The 14,996-nt window shown below is 37.5% G+C and overlaps 1 protein-coding gene across 5 annotated transcripts in view; it reads left to right on the forward strand.

Annotated features, from left to right (window-relative positions):
• The window catches only part of VPS13C (vacuolar protein sorting 13 homolog C), a 181,570-nt gene that overhangs the window by 106,935 nt on the left and 59,639 nt on the right, over positions 1 to 14,996 (forward strand). For all 5 annotated transcript variants that reach the window (XM_027553850.1, XM_027553846.1, XM_027553847.1 and 2 more), the window contains 5 exons: positions 1,058 to 1,362; positions 2,511 to 2,658; positions 5,385 to 5,535; positions 9,022 to 9,134; positions 14,271 to 14,440. In XM_027553850.1, coding sequence (XP_027409651.1) covers positions 1,058 to 1,362; positions 2,511 to 2,658; positions 5,385 to 5,535; positions 9,022 to 9,134; positions 14,271 to 14,440 — 887 coding nt within the window. The remainder of the gene's footprint in view (positions 1 to 1,057; positions 1,363 to 2,510; positions 2,659 to 5,384; positions 5,536 to 9,021; positions 9,135 to 14,270; positions 14,441 to 14,996) is intronic.

The following is a 14,996-nucleotide window of genomic DNA, read 5'->3' on the forward strand; positions in this document are numbered from 1 at the left end:
AAAGAATCCTTTAAGGAGACCATTAGGCATTGGAAGGGCTAATACTGGAACTTACAGCTTTGATTATAATTATAATAAAGAAAGCCATAAAATTCTTTTAATTATTTATTTCCATGTAAGTTTCATGGAGTAATGAGTTTAATTTGCCTATACCTTTCTTTTAGCAGGACTGTTAATCAAAGCTTTCAAATCACACATTTCTATGTAAACCATGATGTTTTATTTTTCTGAAAAGTAATTTATTTGGAGGGGGGTTAGTTAAATAAACAACTGAATAAGCCATCTGTGTTATTAATGGATGTGCATCAAGAATATCGCTTCCAGTTCTTTTCTCTTTTGGGAAAAGACTTTCTGTGTTTAGTTGAATTTGAGATGAATGGTATCTTACTCTAAATAAATAATTTTTGACTCTTGTTAGTGATAGCAAGATTGTAAAACTTAAGCACCTTTGCTCATGTTGAAGTACACTTAAGAAAAGAATCTTCAGAAATAAGCAGGCAAAACCTTAGTTTCTAAGACTAGACTTTATTCCTATGACCTAGAGGTACAGATTCAAAGCTACTTTGGGAGCCGTAAAGCTTTCTCCTCCACCTCTTTATGTAAATTTGGGTTGAAATGGCCAACATTCATGAGTAAAAGGGAGGTTTTAAATGAGTGAAAGGGAGGTTTCATGTCCATGTATGGCAGAAACCACCACAATTGTGTAAAGTAATTAGCCTCCAATTTAAATAAATACTTAAAAAATATGAAACAAAGAAAAACATGTAAAGCATTTAGCAAGTCCTCAATAAACATTGTTATTTTCACACACACAAAAAAGAATTGCTACCAAAATTTGTCAATAAACAAATAATTCTGAAATACATAAAGTGAAGGGACTCTTGTTCATGTTAATATATCAGAGTGTATCTTTCTAAATTTTATTTCATGTACACAGTCATAAATAACATCTCTTTTATATCACCTCTTTTATTTAGCTTCACTTTTTTAAAGTTTTTCCTTTAAAAAATAAATCCCTGTTTTGGGGGGAACTCTAAATACCAGTATTTTCCCACAGAACTTCCTCAACAATTTTCAAACTGCCAAAGAAGCTTTGAGCTCAGCTACGGCCCAGGCTGCAGAAAGAGCTGCTTCCAGCATGAAAGACTTGGCTGAAAAGAGTTTCCGCCTTTTGATGGATATCAACTTGAAAGCACCAGTTATTATCATTCCTCAGTCTTCAGTATCACCTAATGCTATTATAGCAGATCTGGGTTTAATCACAGTTGAAAACCGGTTTAATGTAGTTTCTAGGGGACATCATTCTCTACCCCCCATCATTGATAAAATGGACATCCAACTCACTCAGCTAAAGCTGTCCAGGTATAAATATATAATCCAATTGCATACTGTTTAGTCGCTAAGTTGTGTCTGACTCTTTTTCCATTCTGTGGCTATAGTCCGCCAGGCTCCTCTCTCCATGGGATTTCCCAGGCAAGAATACTGGAGTGGGTTGCCATTTCTTTCTCCAGGGAATCTTCCCTACCCAGGAGTTACCTGCATCTCCTGCATTTTAGGTGGATTCTTTACCACTGAGCCACCAGGGAAGCCCCAACTATGTATTACTTACTAGAAATAGAATTTTTATAGAATCATTGCCAGGGTAAAACACTCTAGTGGTTCATGGTTCATATTCCTTATTTCTTCTAATCATGAAACTTTGACCATTGATTTTTGGTTAGTGGTTGATAGTGATGGACCTCATAGAATCTATACTTTGTCTTACTAAATTTATGATGTGTTTTTTTACTCTATAAAAATTTCCTATTATAAGATTATTGTTAATACTCAATTTAGATATTTATTTATTTGCTTTGCACAGAGCTATACATGGACAAAGCCTTCTTAAAAATATAATAAAATTTAAGATTTATTTCTCGTTTCCAAAGCATGTCACATCTAGGAATTCTCAGTAAGCTATCTAATGGATTATCAAATCAAAATGGGAAGGTGTTGGCTCTGTTGGATGACAAGAGCGAATTATTTGGTGGTTCAAATATGTGTTAGATGGCAGGCTAGAAATGACTATTACAATATGCTTGTTTAACTTCTAGGTTTGGTGAGCTTTTCCCTTTGAGTTTGGAGAAGTACTAATAGCATAAACCTAAGGGCCTAGTACAGCACCACTTTCTTTGTCCTTCAGAGATGTTTTAGGAGGATGTAACATTTGTTTGTATGACATTGGTTAGTAGCTATTATTAGTCTTTGGGAAAGATAGTAAATAGCGCAATAGTCATACTCATGCCGTTTGTTTCTTTGAAATCAGCATTGCATGGGCTTTGTTTATGTAGCTCTGTTTTATAAACTTATCCTGATTGATTTTTGAAAAGAAGCATGTTCTAAAAGAATTCTGATAGCAGTCTTTAGTGTTTGGAAAAATGCTGTGTGGAAACTGGTACACATATGATGATAGTCTTCATTTTAAAATGTACATTTTAGAAATATAAAATAAATTTTTAATTATCTTTCAGAACAATTTTGCAGGCTGACTTACCACAACATGACATTGAAATTTTAAAACCAGTCAACATGCTTTTATACATACAGCGAAATTTAGCAGCATCATGGTATGTGCAAATTCCAGGAGTGGAGGTAAAAGGAAGACTAAAACCTATGCAGGTAAGTATGTGTATAAAATAATTGCTCGCTAGCTAGTCTTTTATCATTGATCACAGTGTAGTTCTAGTGTACATCAGAAAGTGATAAAACGTTTAAAAGGGAATGCTTTGTTAACTGAAAATGAAGGTGTCGTAGTTTTTCACACTTTTGTTTATTTCTTATTAGTTGGATATTTGGTGAAGCCAGCAAGAACTCTGAGGTTGAAAGCTAGGGAGTCTACTGAGATTATTATTAGTAATTTTAGAAGATTCTGTTCAAGTTTTAAGACAAATAATAAAAGAAAAGTGATATTTTAAATTTTATGTAAAAATTTTTTTTGACCATGCTATATGGTGTGCGGGATCCTAGTTCCCCAGCCAAGGACTGAATCTGTGCCCCCTGCATTGGAAGGATAGAATCTTAAGTATAGACCCTCTAGGCAAGTCCCTGTAAAGTGATACTTAGATACCACATCCAAAGCACCTTAAATAGTGTTTTTAATGTATAGAAACACGCTTTTAATTAGAAGAGCATTTTCAGTAGGTGAATATGTTTCATTGGTAAGCATATAAGCAGCAGTATTTTTAGTATTGTAGTTAGCAGGTCGTAGGTAGGCTCACAGGAAGAGATGATACTGATCAAAGATGGTCACCCTAGTGTAGGAACCTTGGGATTCTTGTGTGCCTGTGTATGAAACTGCTGAAGCCAAGCAGTAGGGGATAGGGAAGGAGGGAGTGACTAAACAGAATGTGTGGAAGATGAGTGAAAATTCGGCAGTGTAATGGGTTTTGATATCTGTGACTATTTCAGAGTTAGTTCTAAGATATAGCAAGAAGGGTCAAAGGATCCGAGTTCTACTAGTGAGGATATTAAAATTGAGGCTTGTTATAGGAATGAGAGATCCCTGTCTGTGGTATGGATAAATATATAAAGAAGAGCATGTGTTTATTCAGAGTATTGACTTTTCTATTCTAGGATATAGTACTGTTCTCTTAAATTCTCCCTTGCTCAGATTAGATCACAGAACTAACATTGGATCCTTTTCAAATACTAGGAGGTGGTGAAGTTAGCTGTTCTTCGGGAGGCTATGCTATCTCAGTTGGTAGCACAAGTGGAAATGAATATAGAAAGAAGTTCTGGGAAGTTAAAGTGATGTCTCTTTTCTAAGGACTGGGACTTGGAGCAAATAAGAAATCCCTGGTCGTCATCTCATGCTAAAATATGTCCACACTTTCATTTAGGCTGGGAATCAGGTGTTGTCCTTGGGGATAGGGGCACAATTTGAGGGGCTCAGGGTACTGCAGGGTTCAGAAGAAAAGGTGCTGTGAATGCACCTGTTTGGATTTGGGTTGGAAGGAATGATGCTAAAGCTGAAGCTCCAGTACTTTGGCCACCTCATGCGAAGAGTTGACTCATGGAAAAGACTCTGATGCTGGGAGGGACTGGGGGCAGGAGGAGAAGGGGACGACAGAGGATGAGATGGCTGGATGGCATCACTGACTCGATGGACGTGAGTCTGAGTGACTCCAGGAGTTGTGATGGACAGGGAGGCCTGGTGTGCTGTGATTCATGGGGTCGCAAGGAGTCGGACACGACTGAATGACTGAACTGAACTCAACTGAACTTCAAAAAGACCTTTTGGATCACTATTACTAGGTGTAGGTTATTACTGTTATTTAGTTGCTAAGTCGTGTTTGACTCTTGCAACCCTATGGATTGTAGCCCACCTGGCTCCTCTGTCCATGGGATTTCCCAGGCAAGAATACTGGATTGGGTTGCCATTTCCTTCTCCAGGGGATCTTCCTGACCCAGGGATCGAACCTGAATCTCCTGTATTGGCAGGCAAATTCTTTATCTCTGAGCCACTAGGGATGCCTCAGTATGTGTAGGGGAAATGCACAAACGATGGAAGGATGAAAAGGTTTAATGGGTCTTAGCAGCCAGTAGCATCTTTCTTTATTCTAGCAGCTTCATGTTGTTCTGCAGCCACTGATGAGGAAGATATTATTTCTCATGAGTTAAGGAGGCTAAGAAACTTAGCCAACAGCACAGCTTGAGAGTGGTATAGTTGACACATATCTACTTGACTCAAAATCTCTTGCCTTTTTTTTTTTTCTTTTTGTCACATATCCCCTTTTTATAAAGGTTGGAGATTAGCAAGATGCTCATCTTGGCCTGTGTTTTGGCTTTTAACAGTTCTGTGCAGATGGATTTATTACTGTTCTAGGAGGCATCATCTTGATAGGTTAAATGATTTAAGTATATGCAGACACGCATGTACTGAGAATAAGACTACATTGCAGGAGCGCATCTTTTTCCTTCTTGATGGAGACTGGAAACTGAACAGCATTCTTCCTATTTTGAGTTTGGGGGAGAGCAGACAATGTGGAGGAGGATGCCGGTACTGGATGAGAAGAGAGAGAAGCAGAATGGAGATGAGCTAGGGAGAGGGGAGAGGAACACAGGTCCAGACAGAATGAGTTACAGTAACAGTAACAGTTAAGGCAGCAGGAGGGGCGTACCGGAAGCAGGGGCTTGGATATGAGTGGAGGCAAAAATCTGTCTACACACAGGAGTAATGTCTAATACTATACAAGATAAAATACTTTCATCCTGCTATTTATGGTCTCAACTCGCTTATTTTTTTTAGTTAGATGAACAGTTTATTTGACAGACCATAAGTTAAGACATAGATATTTTGCATCATTTATTGTTTTGTATTAACAGTAACCTATTGTGGTTTCTAGGTTGCTCTCAGTAGAGATGACTTAACAGTTTTAATGAAAATTTTGCTAGAGAATCTTGGAGAAGCTTCTTCACAGCCAAGCCCTACACAGTCTACCCAGGAGGCTGTGAGAGTCAGACAAGACGTTTCCAGTAGACCTGAGCACTTCATAGGTATAAATTGATGGAGATTTTTGCTTTGATTGTTGAAAAGAATTAGATGTTAATGTCATATTTACATTTAGTGGGTTTTTTAATTGTCCAGTGTAATGTGGTGTGAACTGATCCAATGCTGTATTATTTACTGTGGAAGATCAGAAGGGGCTGAGACTGCCTTGAAGTTCCCAGGGGAAAGAACTGGGCTCATTGCTCTAAAGGGAGGGCCCACCTCTTGTTGCCTGCATGATGCATGCTTGCCCTTTATTTGTGAAAGTTGAATTTGCCCAATTCAAGGGGCATTGAGGTAGTATTATTACGAACAAAGCTAGTGGAGGTAATGGAATTCCATTTGAGCTATTTCAAATCCTAAAAATGATGCTGTGAAAGTGCTGCACTCAATATGTCAGCAAATTTGGAAAACTCAGTAGTGGCCACAGGACTGGAAAAGGTCAGCTTTCATTCCAGTCCCAAAGAATGGCAATGCCAAAGAATGCTCAAACTACCACACAGTTACACTCATCTTACAGGCTAGTAAAGTAATGCTCAAAATTTTCCAAGCCAGTCTTCAGCAATACGTGAACCACGAACTCCCAGATGTTCAAGCTGGTTTTAGAAAAGGCAGAGGAACCAGAGATCAAATTGCCAACATCCACTGGGTCATCGAAAAAGCAAGAGAGTTCCAGAAAAACATCTATTTCTGCTTTATTGACTATGCCAAAGCCTTTGACTGTGTGGATCACGATAAACTGTGGAAAATTCTGAAAGAGATGGAAATACCAGACCACCTGACCTGCCTCTTGAGAAACCTGTATGCAGGTCAGGAAACAACAGTTAGAACTGGACATGGAACAACAGACTGGTTCCAAGTAGGAAAAGGAGTACGTCAAGGCTGTATATTGTCACCCTGCTTATTTAACTTATATGCAGAGTACATCATGAGAAATGCTGCGCTGGAAGAAGCACAGGCTGGAATCAAGATTGCTGGGAGAAATATCAATAACCTCAGATATGCAGATGACACCACCCTTAGGGCAGAAAGTGAAGAACTAAAGAGCCTCTTGATGAAAGTGAAAGAGGAGAGTGGAAAAGTTGGCTTAAAGCTCAACATTCAGAAAACGAAGATCATGGCATCCGGTCCCATCACTTCATGGCAAATAGATGGGGAAACAGTGGCTGACTTTAATTTTTTGGGCTCCAGAATCACTGCAGATGGTGATTGCAGCCAGGAAATTAAAAAACGCTTACTCCTTGAAAGGAAAATTATGACCAACCTAGATAGCATGTTAAAAAGCAGAGACATTACTTTGTCAACAAAGATATTGTCCGTCTAGTCAAGGCTATAGTTTTTCCAGTGATCATGTATGGATGTGAGAGTTGGGCTATAAAGAAAGCTGAGTGCAGAAGAATTGATGCTTTTGAACCGTGGTGTTGGAGAAGACACTTGAAAGTCCCTTGGACTGCAAGGAGATCCAACCAGTCCATCCTAAAGGAAATCAGTCCTGGGTGTTCATTGGAAGGACTGATGTTGAAGCGGAAACTCCAGTACTTTGGCCGTGCTGGGAAAGATTGAGGGCAGGGCACGACAGAGGATGAGATAGTTGGATGGCATCATGGACTCGATGGAGATGGGTTTGGGTGGACTCTGGGAGTTGGTGATGGACAGGGAGGCCTGGTGTGCTGCGGTTCATCGGGTCACAAAGAGTAGGACACAACTGAGTGACTGCAATGAACTGAAGTAGTATACTTTGAGAGAAAAAGCAAAGTAGGGATGCAGCATAGTAAAAGCCCAAAATAATTAAGAGAGAAAAGGAACTGGTGTCATACTCAGATGACTGGTCCATGAAATAGGAAGGTATTCTGGTTCAGTAACAGCTTTGCTTCTCTGTCTTCACTGGGGAGTGATACAGTCAGATACAGAAGGGAATTTTCCAGATTATTAAAATTGTTATCTTTCAAAGGCACTGAACCTTTTAAATTCAGCTATTTTTAAAAGACAATCTTTCTAACATACAAGGTTCCTTTCTGCTTTCTTGGCCAAGTATATAGAATAGTTTTATAATTTCACTGTTTTTCATCATTTAAAATTGTTATGTGAATATCATGTTTTGTTTTAGACTGTGAATAAGTTAGTATTTTCATGGCTAAAGTGAGATGGAGTGTTCCTTGTCCATTTAATAAATGACCCCAGACTGTTGTGCTTTTTTCACGTTTAAGTCATTGACTGTTAGTTATGGCAGCAGTCAGTTAAGCTGCCAGTAACTATACTAAGCCAGCAGTGCTTCTCCTATAGTTAGGTCTGGTGTGTTTTGAAGTCATAAAACAAATGCCTGGAGCAGTGAGCAAAATAAGGTTTTTGGTTGAGGATAGTTATGAGCACTATATGAATTTAGTGAGGCCTCCCTGCATCTCTCCCCAGGCTGAGTTCATGCTGCCGTGCGGACAAGTGATAGATACGTAGGCTGTTGCTGTAGTCAGACAGGAACAGTGTACTGTATGGACGAATAAACTGCAGCAGGCAAGCTTTATGTGGTTAACAATCTCACTATATTCACCTGTGGTCAGTCTGTGTCCCTGGTTCAAGCTGTATAGTTAATGTGGCACTTGGGAAAACAAAACAAGTTCTGATGGAAAAACTACGTGGGAATGTAGCTTATTTTCGGGAAAGGTAAAGGGAAAAAGCCTGGCGTTTTCCAACTTGGAGAAGCCTTAATGTAGTTAAAGCTATGCTGTGCTTGCTCTTGCAGTAACATGTAAGAATAGACTTTCCTATAAATGACCAAAATAATAGAATCCATCTCCAAAAGAGACTGCAGAATCACTTTGTAAGCAGGATTGAAAGCATTATGTATTCTTTGTCTAAAACGTTTCTGTCTAAAGATGAGGGATAAGACTGCATTACTTCTTGAAGTCTCTTTCACCTCAGAATTCCAGAGACTCCCTGTGCCACATTATATTTGAGGTCTCTTCAACTCTGCTTTTAAGTTATCAAAGGTAACTCTGCTTTTATCTATCAAAGGTAATGGATTGGATGTCATAGGTAATTAAAGATAGTGAGACATGAACTACACTAGCAGAGGATCTTTTACTGACTAGCTGTCTGCTCTTGGACAAAGTATTTTACTTTTCTCTGCCTCCAATTTCATAATCTCTTGAGAATAGCCTGTAACCAGTTAAGTGAAATGCTTTAATAATTATAAACTACAATTAAGTAGACTTGCGTTTGTAGGGCTTTTTAAAAAAAGTTGTCTTAATAGTCTTTGCCAGGCCGTCTTTTTATTTTTAATATAGATAGTCTGTGTACATTTTGCCCAGTACTAAATATTTATGGAATATATTGCTATTTTTGTTCATTGTTTCATCATGATTTAAATAATTCTTGAAAGTATCATATAAATTTAGAATCATGCATTATTATCCTAGCTTTATGTATACAAAATATGTATAAAGTCATATACATACTTAAAAGCTTACTAATTTTCATATTTATGTTTGAACCATTAGAACAAGAAGATGTGACAGACCCCAAGCTTGCTTTGGACCAGAGTGTCACTCTCCAGTTTGACTTTCACTTTGAATCTCTTTCTATTGTACTGTATAACAATGATACCAGCCAGGTATGTAGTTAATGTCTATATCTAGGAGAAAGTCCTTAGCTCTTGATATTCAATTTTAGAATATTGTCATTTTTTTGATGTGATTCTTCTTCTTAAGGTTGATCTCTGTTAAATTCTATTTGGCCTACAGAGTATGCATTGGTCTTGCTCTCTGTTTGCACTTTGTTAGTGTTTTTAATCTTTCTAGGCTTAGGAAAACTTTTTACTTTTTTCCAAGTAATATCAGTGCTAAAATATTTAGACCTAGCTCTAGGAGAAATATTTTATATGTGGATAATTAGCTATATGTACAGTTTTACTACATAGCTATATATACATGCATATTTAACTATTTAAGGAAAATAATTTAGTGGCTTTGGAACCTTAGAGGGTTATTTTAAAATTTATGATTATCTATGATATATAAGCATTATGTTTTCCTTGAATAAACTTTTTATTTATTAGATGATATGTTAAGGATACTGATGAGTGAATTGAGGAACCAAGGTCTAGTGTCATTATGATTTGAACCACATACTATGTCATTGATTTTTTTTAGGAAGCTTTTTTATATAGTGTCTTCTAATAAATGTTTTTTATTATATCAGTTGATTAGTATCATCATAATACTCATGCATATAATATAATAATACCCATAATAAGCACTTATTGTAAGTATTATATCTATTGTTTATGTCCATGTATATGTTTTGTTATGTTTCATATTATAAGAGTTATACAGTATTCATATATTATTACCGTTGGACCTTGAGCCAAGTATCTGTCATTTGTGCAATTCAGTTCAGTTCAGTTCAGTCGCTGAGTCGTGTCCGATTCTTTGCGACCCCATGAATCGCAGCACGCCAGGCCTCCCTGTCCATCACCAACTCCCAGAGTTCACTCAGACTCACGTCCATCGAGTCAGTGATGCCATCCAGACATCTCATTCTCTATCGTCCCCTTCTCCTCCTGCCCCCAATCCCTCCCAGCATCAGAGTCTTTTCCAATGAGTCAACTCTTCTCATGAGGTGGCCAAAGTACTGGAGTTTCAGCTTCAGGACCATTCCCTCCAAAGAAATCCCAGGGCTGATCTCCTTCAGAATGGACTGGTTGGATCTCCTTGCAGTCCAAGGGACTCTCAAGAGTCTTTTCCAACACCACAGTTCAAAAGCATCAATTCTTCGGCATTCAGCCTTCTTCACAGTCCAACTCTCACATCTATACATGACCACAGGAAAAACCATAGCCTTGACTAGACGGACCTTTGTTGGCAAAGTAATGTCTCTGCTTTTCAATATGCTATCTAGGTTGGACATAACTTTCCTTCCAAGGAGTAAGTGTCTTTTAATTTCATGGCTGCAGTCACCATCTGCAGTGATTTTGGAGCCCAAAAAAATAAAGTCTGACACTGTTTCCACTGTTTCCCCATCTATTTCCCATGAAGTGATGGGACTGGATGCCATGATCTTTGTTTTCTGAATGTTGAGCTTTAAGCCAACTTTTTCACTCTCCACTTTCACGTTCATCAAGAGGCTCTTTAGTTCCCCTTCACTTTCTGCCATAAGGGTGGTGTCATCTGCATATCTGAGGTGATTGATATTTCTCCCGGCAATCTTGATTCCAGCTTGTGCTTCTTCCAGTCCAGCATTTCTCATGATGTACTCTGCATATAAGTTAAATAAGCAGGGTGATAATATACAGCCTTGATGTACTCCTTTTCCTATTTGGAACCAGTCTGTTGTTCCATGTCCTTTACCGTGTTGTATTCATTTCTGCTATATAGCATAGTGATTCAGTTATACATATACATATATATATATTCATTTTTTACATTCTTTTCCTTTATGGTGTATTATAAGATATTGAATATGGTTCCCTGTGATAGACAGTAGGACCTTGTTGTTTATCCATCCTATGTATAACAGTTTGCATCTACTCCTCCCATACTCCCCATCTTTGGCAGCTACAAGTCTGCTTTCTATGTCTGTGAGTCTGTTTTTGTTTTGTAGATACGTTCATTTGTGTCACATTTTAAGATTCCACATATAAGTGATATTATACGGTATTTGTCTTTCTGACTTACTTCACTTAGTATGATAACCTCTAGTTCCATCCATGTTGCTGCAGATGGCATTGTTTCATCCTTTTTGTGGCTGAATCATATTCCATTGTATTTATGTACCATGTCTTCTTTATCCATTCAGTGGTTGTTTCCTTATCTTGGCTATTGTGAATAGTGCTATATGAATATAGGGGTGCTTGTATCTTTTCAAATGTATTTCTGCCTGGCTATATGGGCATGTGATTGCTAGATCATGTGGTACTCTATTTTTAAATTTCTAAGGAACTTCCACACTATTTTCCGTAGTGGTTGCGCCAGTTTATATTCCCACAAACAGTGCAGAAGGGTTTCCTTTTCTCCGTACCCTCTCCAGCAGTTTGTTATTTGTAGACATTTTAATGATGGCCATTCTGACTGGTATGAGGTGACAGCCTTAATTTCTAATGTTTAACGTTAATGTTAATAAAAGGTCAGAAAATGATGTAATGCAAAATGAACAGTTAAATATATTCTTCATTTCGATTAAGGTACTATTATTCTACTGGCTGCCCAGCCTTACAATCCTGTTGTTTTCTTTTACTTCCTTCTTTGTTGACATTCTTTATTCATTTGGACACCAAGTACTGTCAGTTTCAGTGAATTTCTGTTCTTTCCTGGAAGTTCTCACTGCTGCATCATTTGAGGCTTCTTAGCTCACACAGTACTGCAGTGGCTTCCTTGTTTGTTGTCATTCAACTTACACATTGGCACAAGTTCAGGTTCCTCAATGTCATGTAGCCATTTACAAATTCCCATTTTATTTTTTTTATTTTTAAATTTTATTTTATTTTTAAACTTTAAGATTCCCATTTTACTTAGAAAACAGTCAGTGTTACATTATGTGAATTTTAACTTATTAAAAAAGAACATTCAGTTCAGTTCAGTTCAGTCACTCAGTCCTGTCCGACTCTTTGCGACCCCATGAACCGCAACACGCCAGGCCTCCCTGTCCATCACCAACTCCCGGAGTCCACCCAAACCCATCTCCATCGAGTTGGTGATGCCATCCAACCATCTCATCCTCTGTCGTCCCCTTCTCCTCCTGCCCTCAATCTTTCCCAGCATCAGGGTCTTTTCAAATGAGTCATCTCTTCACATTAGGTGGCCAAAAGAATTGGTTTCAGCTTCAACATCAGTCCTTCCAATGAACACCCAGGACTGATTTCCTTTAGAATGGACTGGTTGGATCTTCTTGCAGCCCAAGGGACTCTCAAGAGTCTTCTCCAACACCACAGTTCAAAAGCATCAATTCTGCACGTAGCTTTCTTTATAGTCCAACTCTCACATCCATACATGATCACTGGAAAAACCATTGCCTTGACTAGACAGACCTTTGTTGACAAAGTAATGTCTCTGCTTTTTAACATGCTGTCTAGGTTGGTCATAACTTTCCTTCCAAGGAGTAAGCGTCTTTTAATTTCATGGCTGCGATCACCATCTGCAGTGATTTTGGAGCCCCCCAAAATAAATCCAGCCACTGTTTCCACTGTTTCCCCATTGTTTGCCATGAAATGATGGGACCAGATGCCATGATCTTTGCTTTCTGAATGTTGAGCTTTAAGCCAACTTTTCCACTCTCCTCTTTCACTTTCATCAAGAGGCTCTTTAGTTCTTCACTTTCTGCCATAAGGGTGGTGTCTTCTGCATATCTGAGGTTATTGATATTTCTCCGGGCAATCTTGATTCCAGCTTGTGCTTCCTCCAGGCCAGCGTTTCCCATGGTATACTCTGCGTATAAATAAGCAGGGTGACAATATATAGCATTGATGTACTCAGTGCCTCCAAATCGTCTACATCAGTAACCATACCAGAAACCCTATTATATTGTGATTAGTAGATGTGTCATTGGTTATTTCTATTAAAAGTTACAAATCACAAGTTTGTGAATTATCTGTATTTTTGTAAATTAAAGACATTGCAAGTTTCCAATAATAATTTCGTTCTGACCCATTTACATGCATTGTACTCTTTTGAGTAAGAACCACGGTGCCAAGAATTGCCCATCAGCAGCACCTTTATATCAATACACTCACTGGTCTGTAGTGAGCAATTACGGCTAAACTAAAAATCCTACTTCCCCAAAGATTTTCTCTCTCTGTGGTTTATTTATTTATTTATTTTTTTGCTTGGTTGGTTAGGTTTTGTTCTTTCAGTGTCTCATCATACCTATAGAAATTTGAGCTATGTGTTATGGTGTGGAATACATATTGAGGTCGTTTTTCCTTAAAGTTTAAATCTTGAGGGTTTGAGACCACAGTTAGGCCTCCACATTTCTTTCTAGACTCTTTTCCCTACTTTTCTTTTATTGAAATATTCAAGCCTAAGATGCCAGCCTGTACCTTGTGCCCCCAGAGCATCTTGAATTGTTTGCTCATGTTCTTTCTCCATCTGGAATGCCTTCTACCCCTCTTAGCTTGATTCCAATCACTCTCTGAAGTTCAGTTAGTTCTCACATTCTTCATGAATTTTTCCCAGCCCACAATTATCTCTTTGACCCTATGAGCTTTTGCTGTTTTTATTCTTTACCTAATCTCTTAATATTCTTTGTGGAATATAGGAAGATGTAAGTATGAGTAGATAAGTGACAATGTATCATTTTTTATTTATTTACAAATTATAGCATCTCCTTGTGATGTTCTTTGTAATAAATTTCCATTTTATTTTTTTCAATTAGAGTATAAGCTTACTAAGATCGTGTACCATGCTTTATCCTTTCTCATAAAGCCTTTAGTTCCTATCACAGAGTGATTTACAGAAGAGCCCATTAAATATTTATAAGTTAGAGTGATTGATTGACAGTTTCCCGATTTTCTTTTTGCATTGAACTGTAAATCAGAAAATTTTATGTATTAACCCTTGTTGAATATGAGCACACACACTTAGGTATGTATTTGCATGTGCATATACAGTCACAAACATGCATATTTTTCTTTGTTCCAGTTTTAATACCCATACTTTAAAAATTTGCTTTTAATCTCTGAGTTAAGAAATATGTTTAAAACTAATTACATACACCTGAAGATAATTGATTCTTTTGCTTGAAAAATGTACCCCAGGAATCCAAACTTGCATTTCATAATGATAGTTTCCGGCTCGGTGAACTCAGGCTACATCTTATGGCCTCTTCAGGGAAGATGTTTAAGGATGGCTCAATGAATGTCAGTATTAAACTTAAGACCTGCACTCTTGATGATCTCAGAGAAGGAATTGAGAGAGCAACATCAAGGTTTGTCATTTCTCAATTTGCTGCACATATAAAAGGTTGATGCGCTTGGCATTGTTACCAGGCATTGATTGCTTGGCTTCAGATTGTCAGAAGGGATCTTTTGATTATCATTTTTGGGATTCTGTTCCTTGGAATTATCAATGTAGGTCTTTGGTCATATTTCAGTTTGAAGTGCTTCAAGAAATAGTGCTAATTTCAGGTTCAGTTGCTTTTATGTTTGAATTAAAGGGAAGTTTAATAATATTGTCTTAAAAGTGGGAACTAAGAAAATGTAAGAATTTTAATAGTGAAATTCATGTGTGTGGTTCATTAGTGGTACATTTTTGTAAATTGTTTTCAGTAGGCAGAATCTTTTTTCAAAAAAGCCTTCAATTTATGGATCTTTGTCTTATTTATTTTGTATATATATTTTAAAACAGTTCTGTAAAATTTCTTTAAAAGTTTTAGTAGATCAACTATACTTAAATTTAAAGAAAAGACTCTACAGGATTAAAAAAAGTTTTAGCAGAAATGGAATCCCTAATTTTCACATTTATCAACTCATTTTTGAAAGAGT

This window comes from Bos indicus x Bos taurus, chromosome 10, assembly GCF_003369695.1.
Source record: "Bos indicus x Bos taurus breed Angus x Brahman F1 hybrid chromosome 10, Bos_hybrid_MaternalHap_v2.0, whole genome shotgun sequence".
Lineage (NCBI taxonomy): Eukaryota > Metazoa > Chordata > Mammalia > Artiodactyla > Bovidae > Bos > Bos indicus x Bos taurus.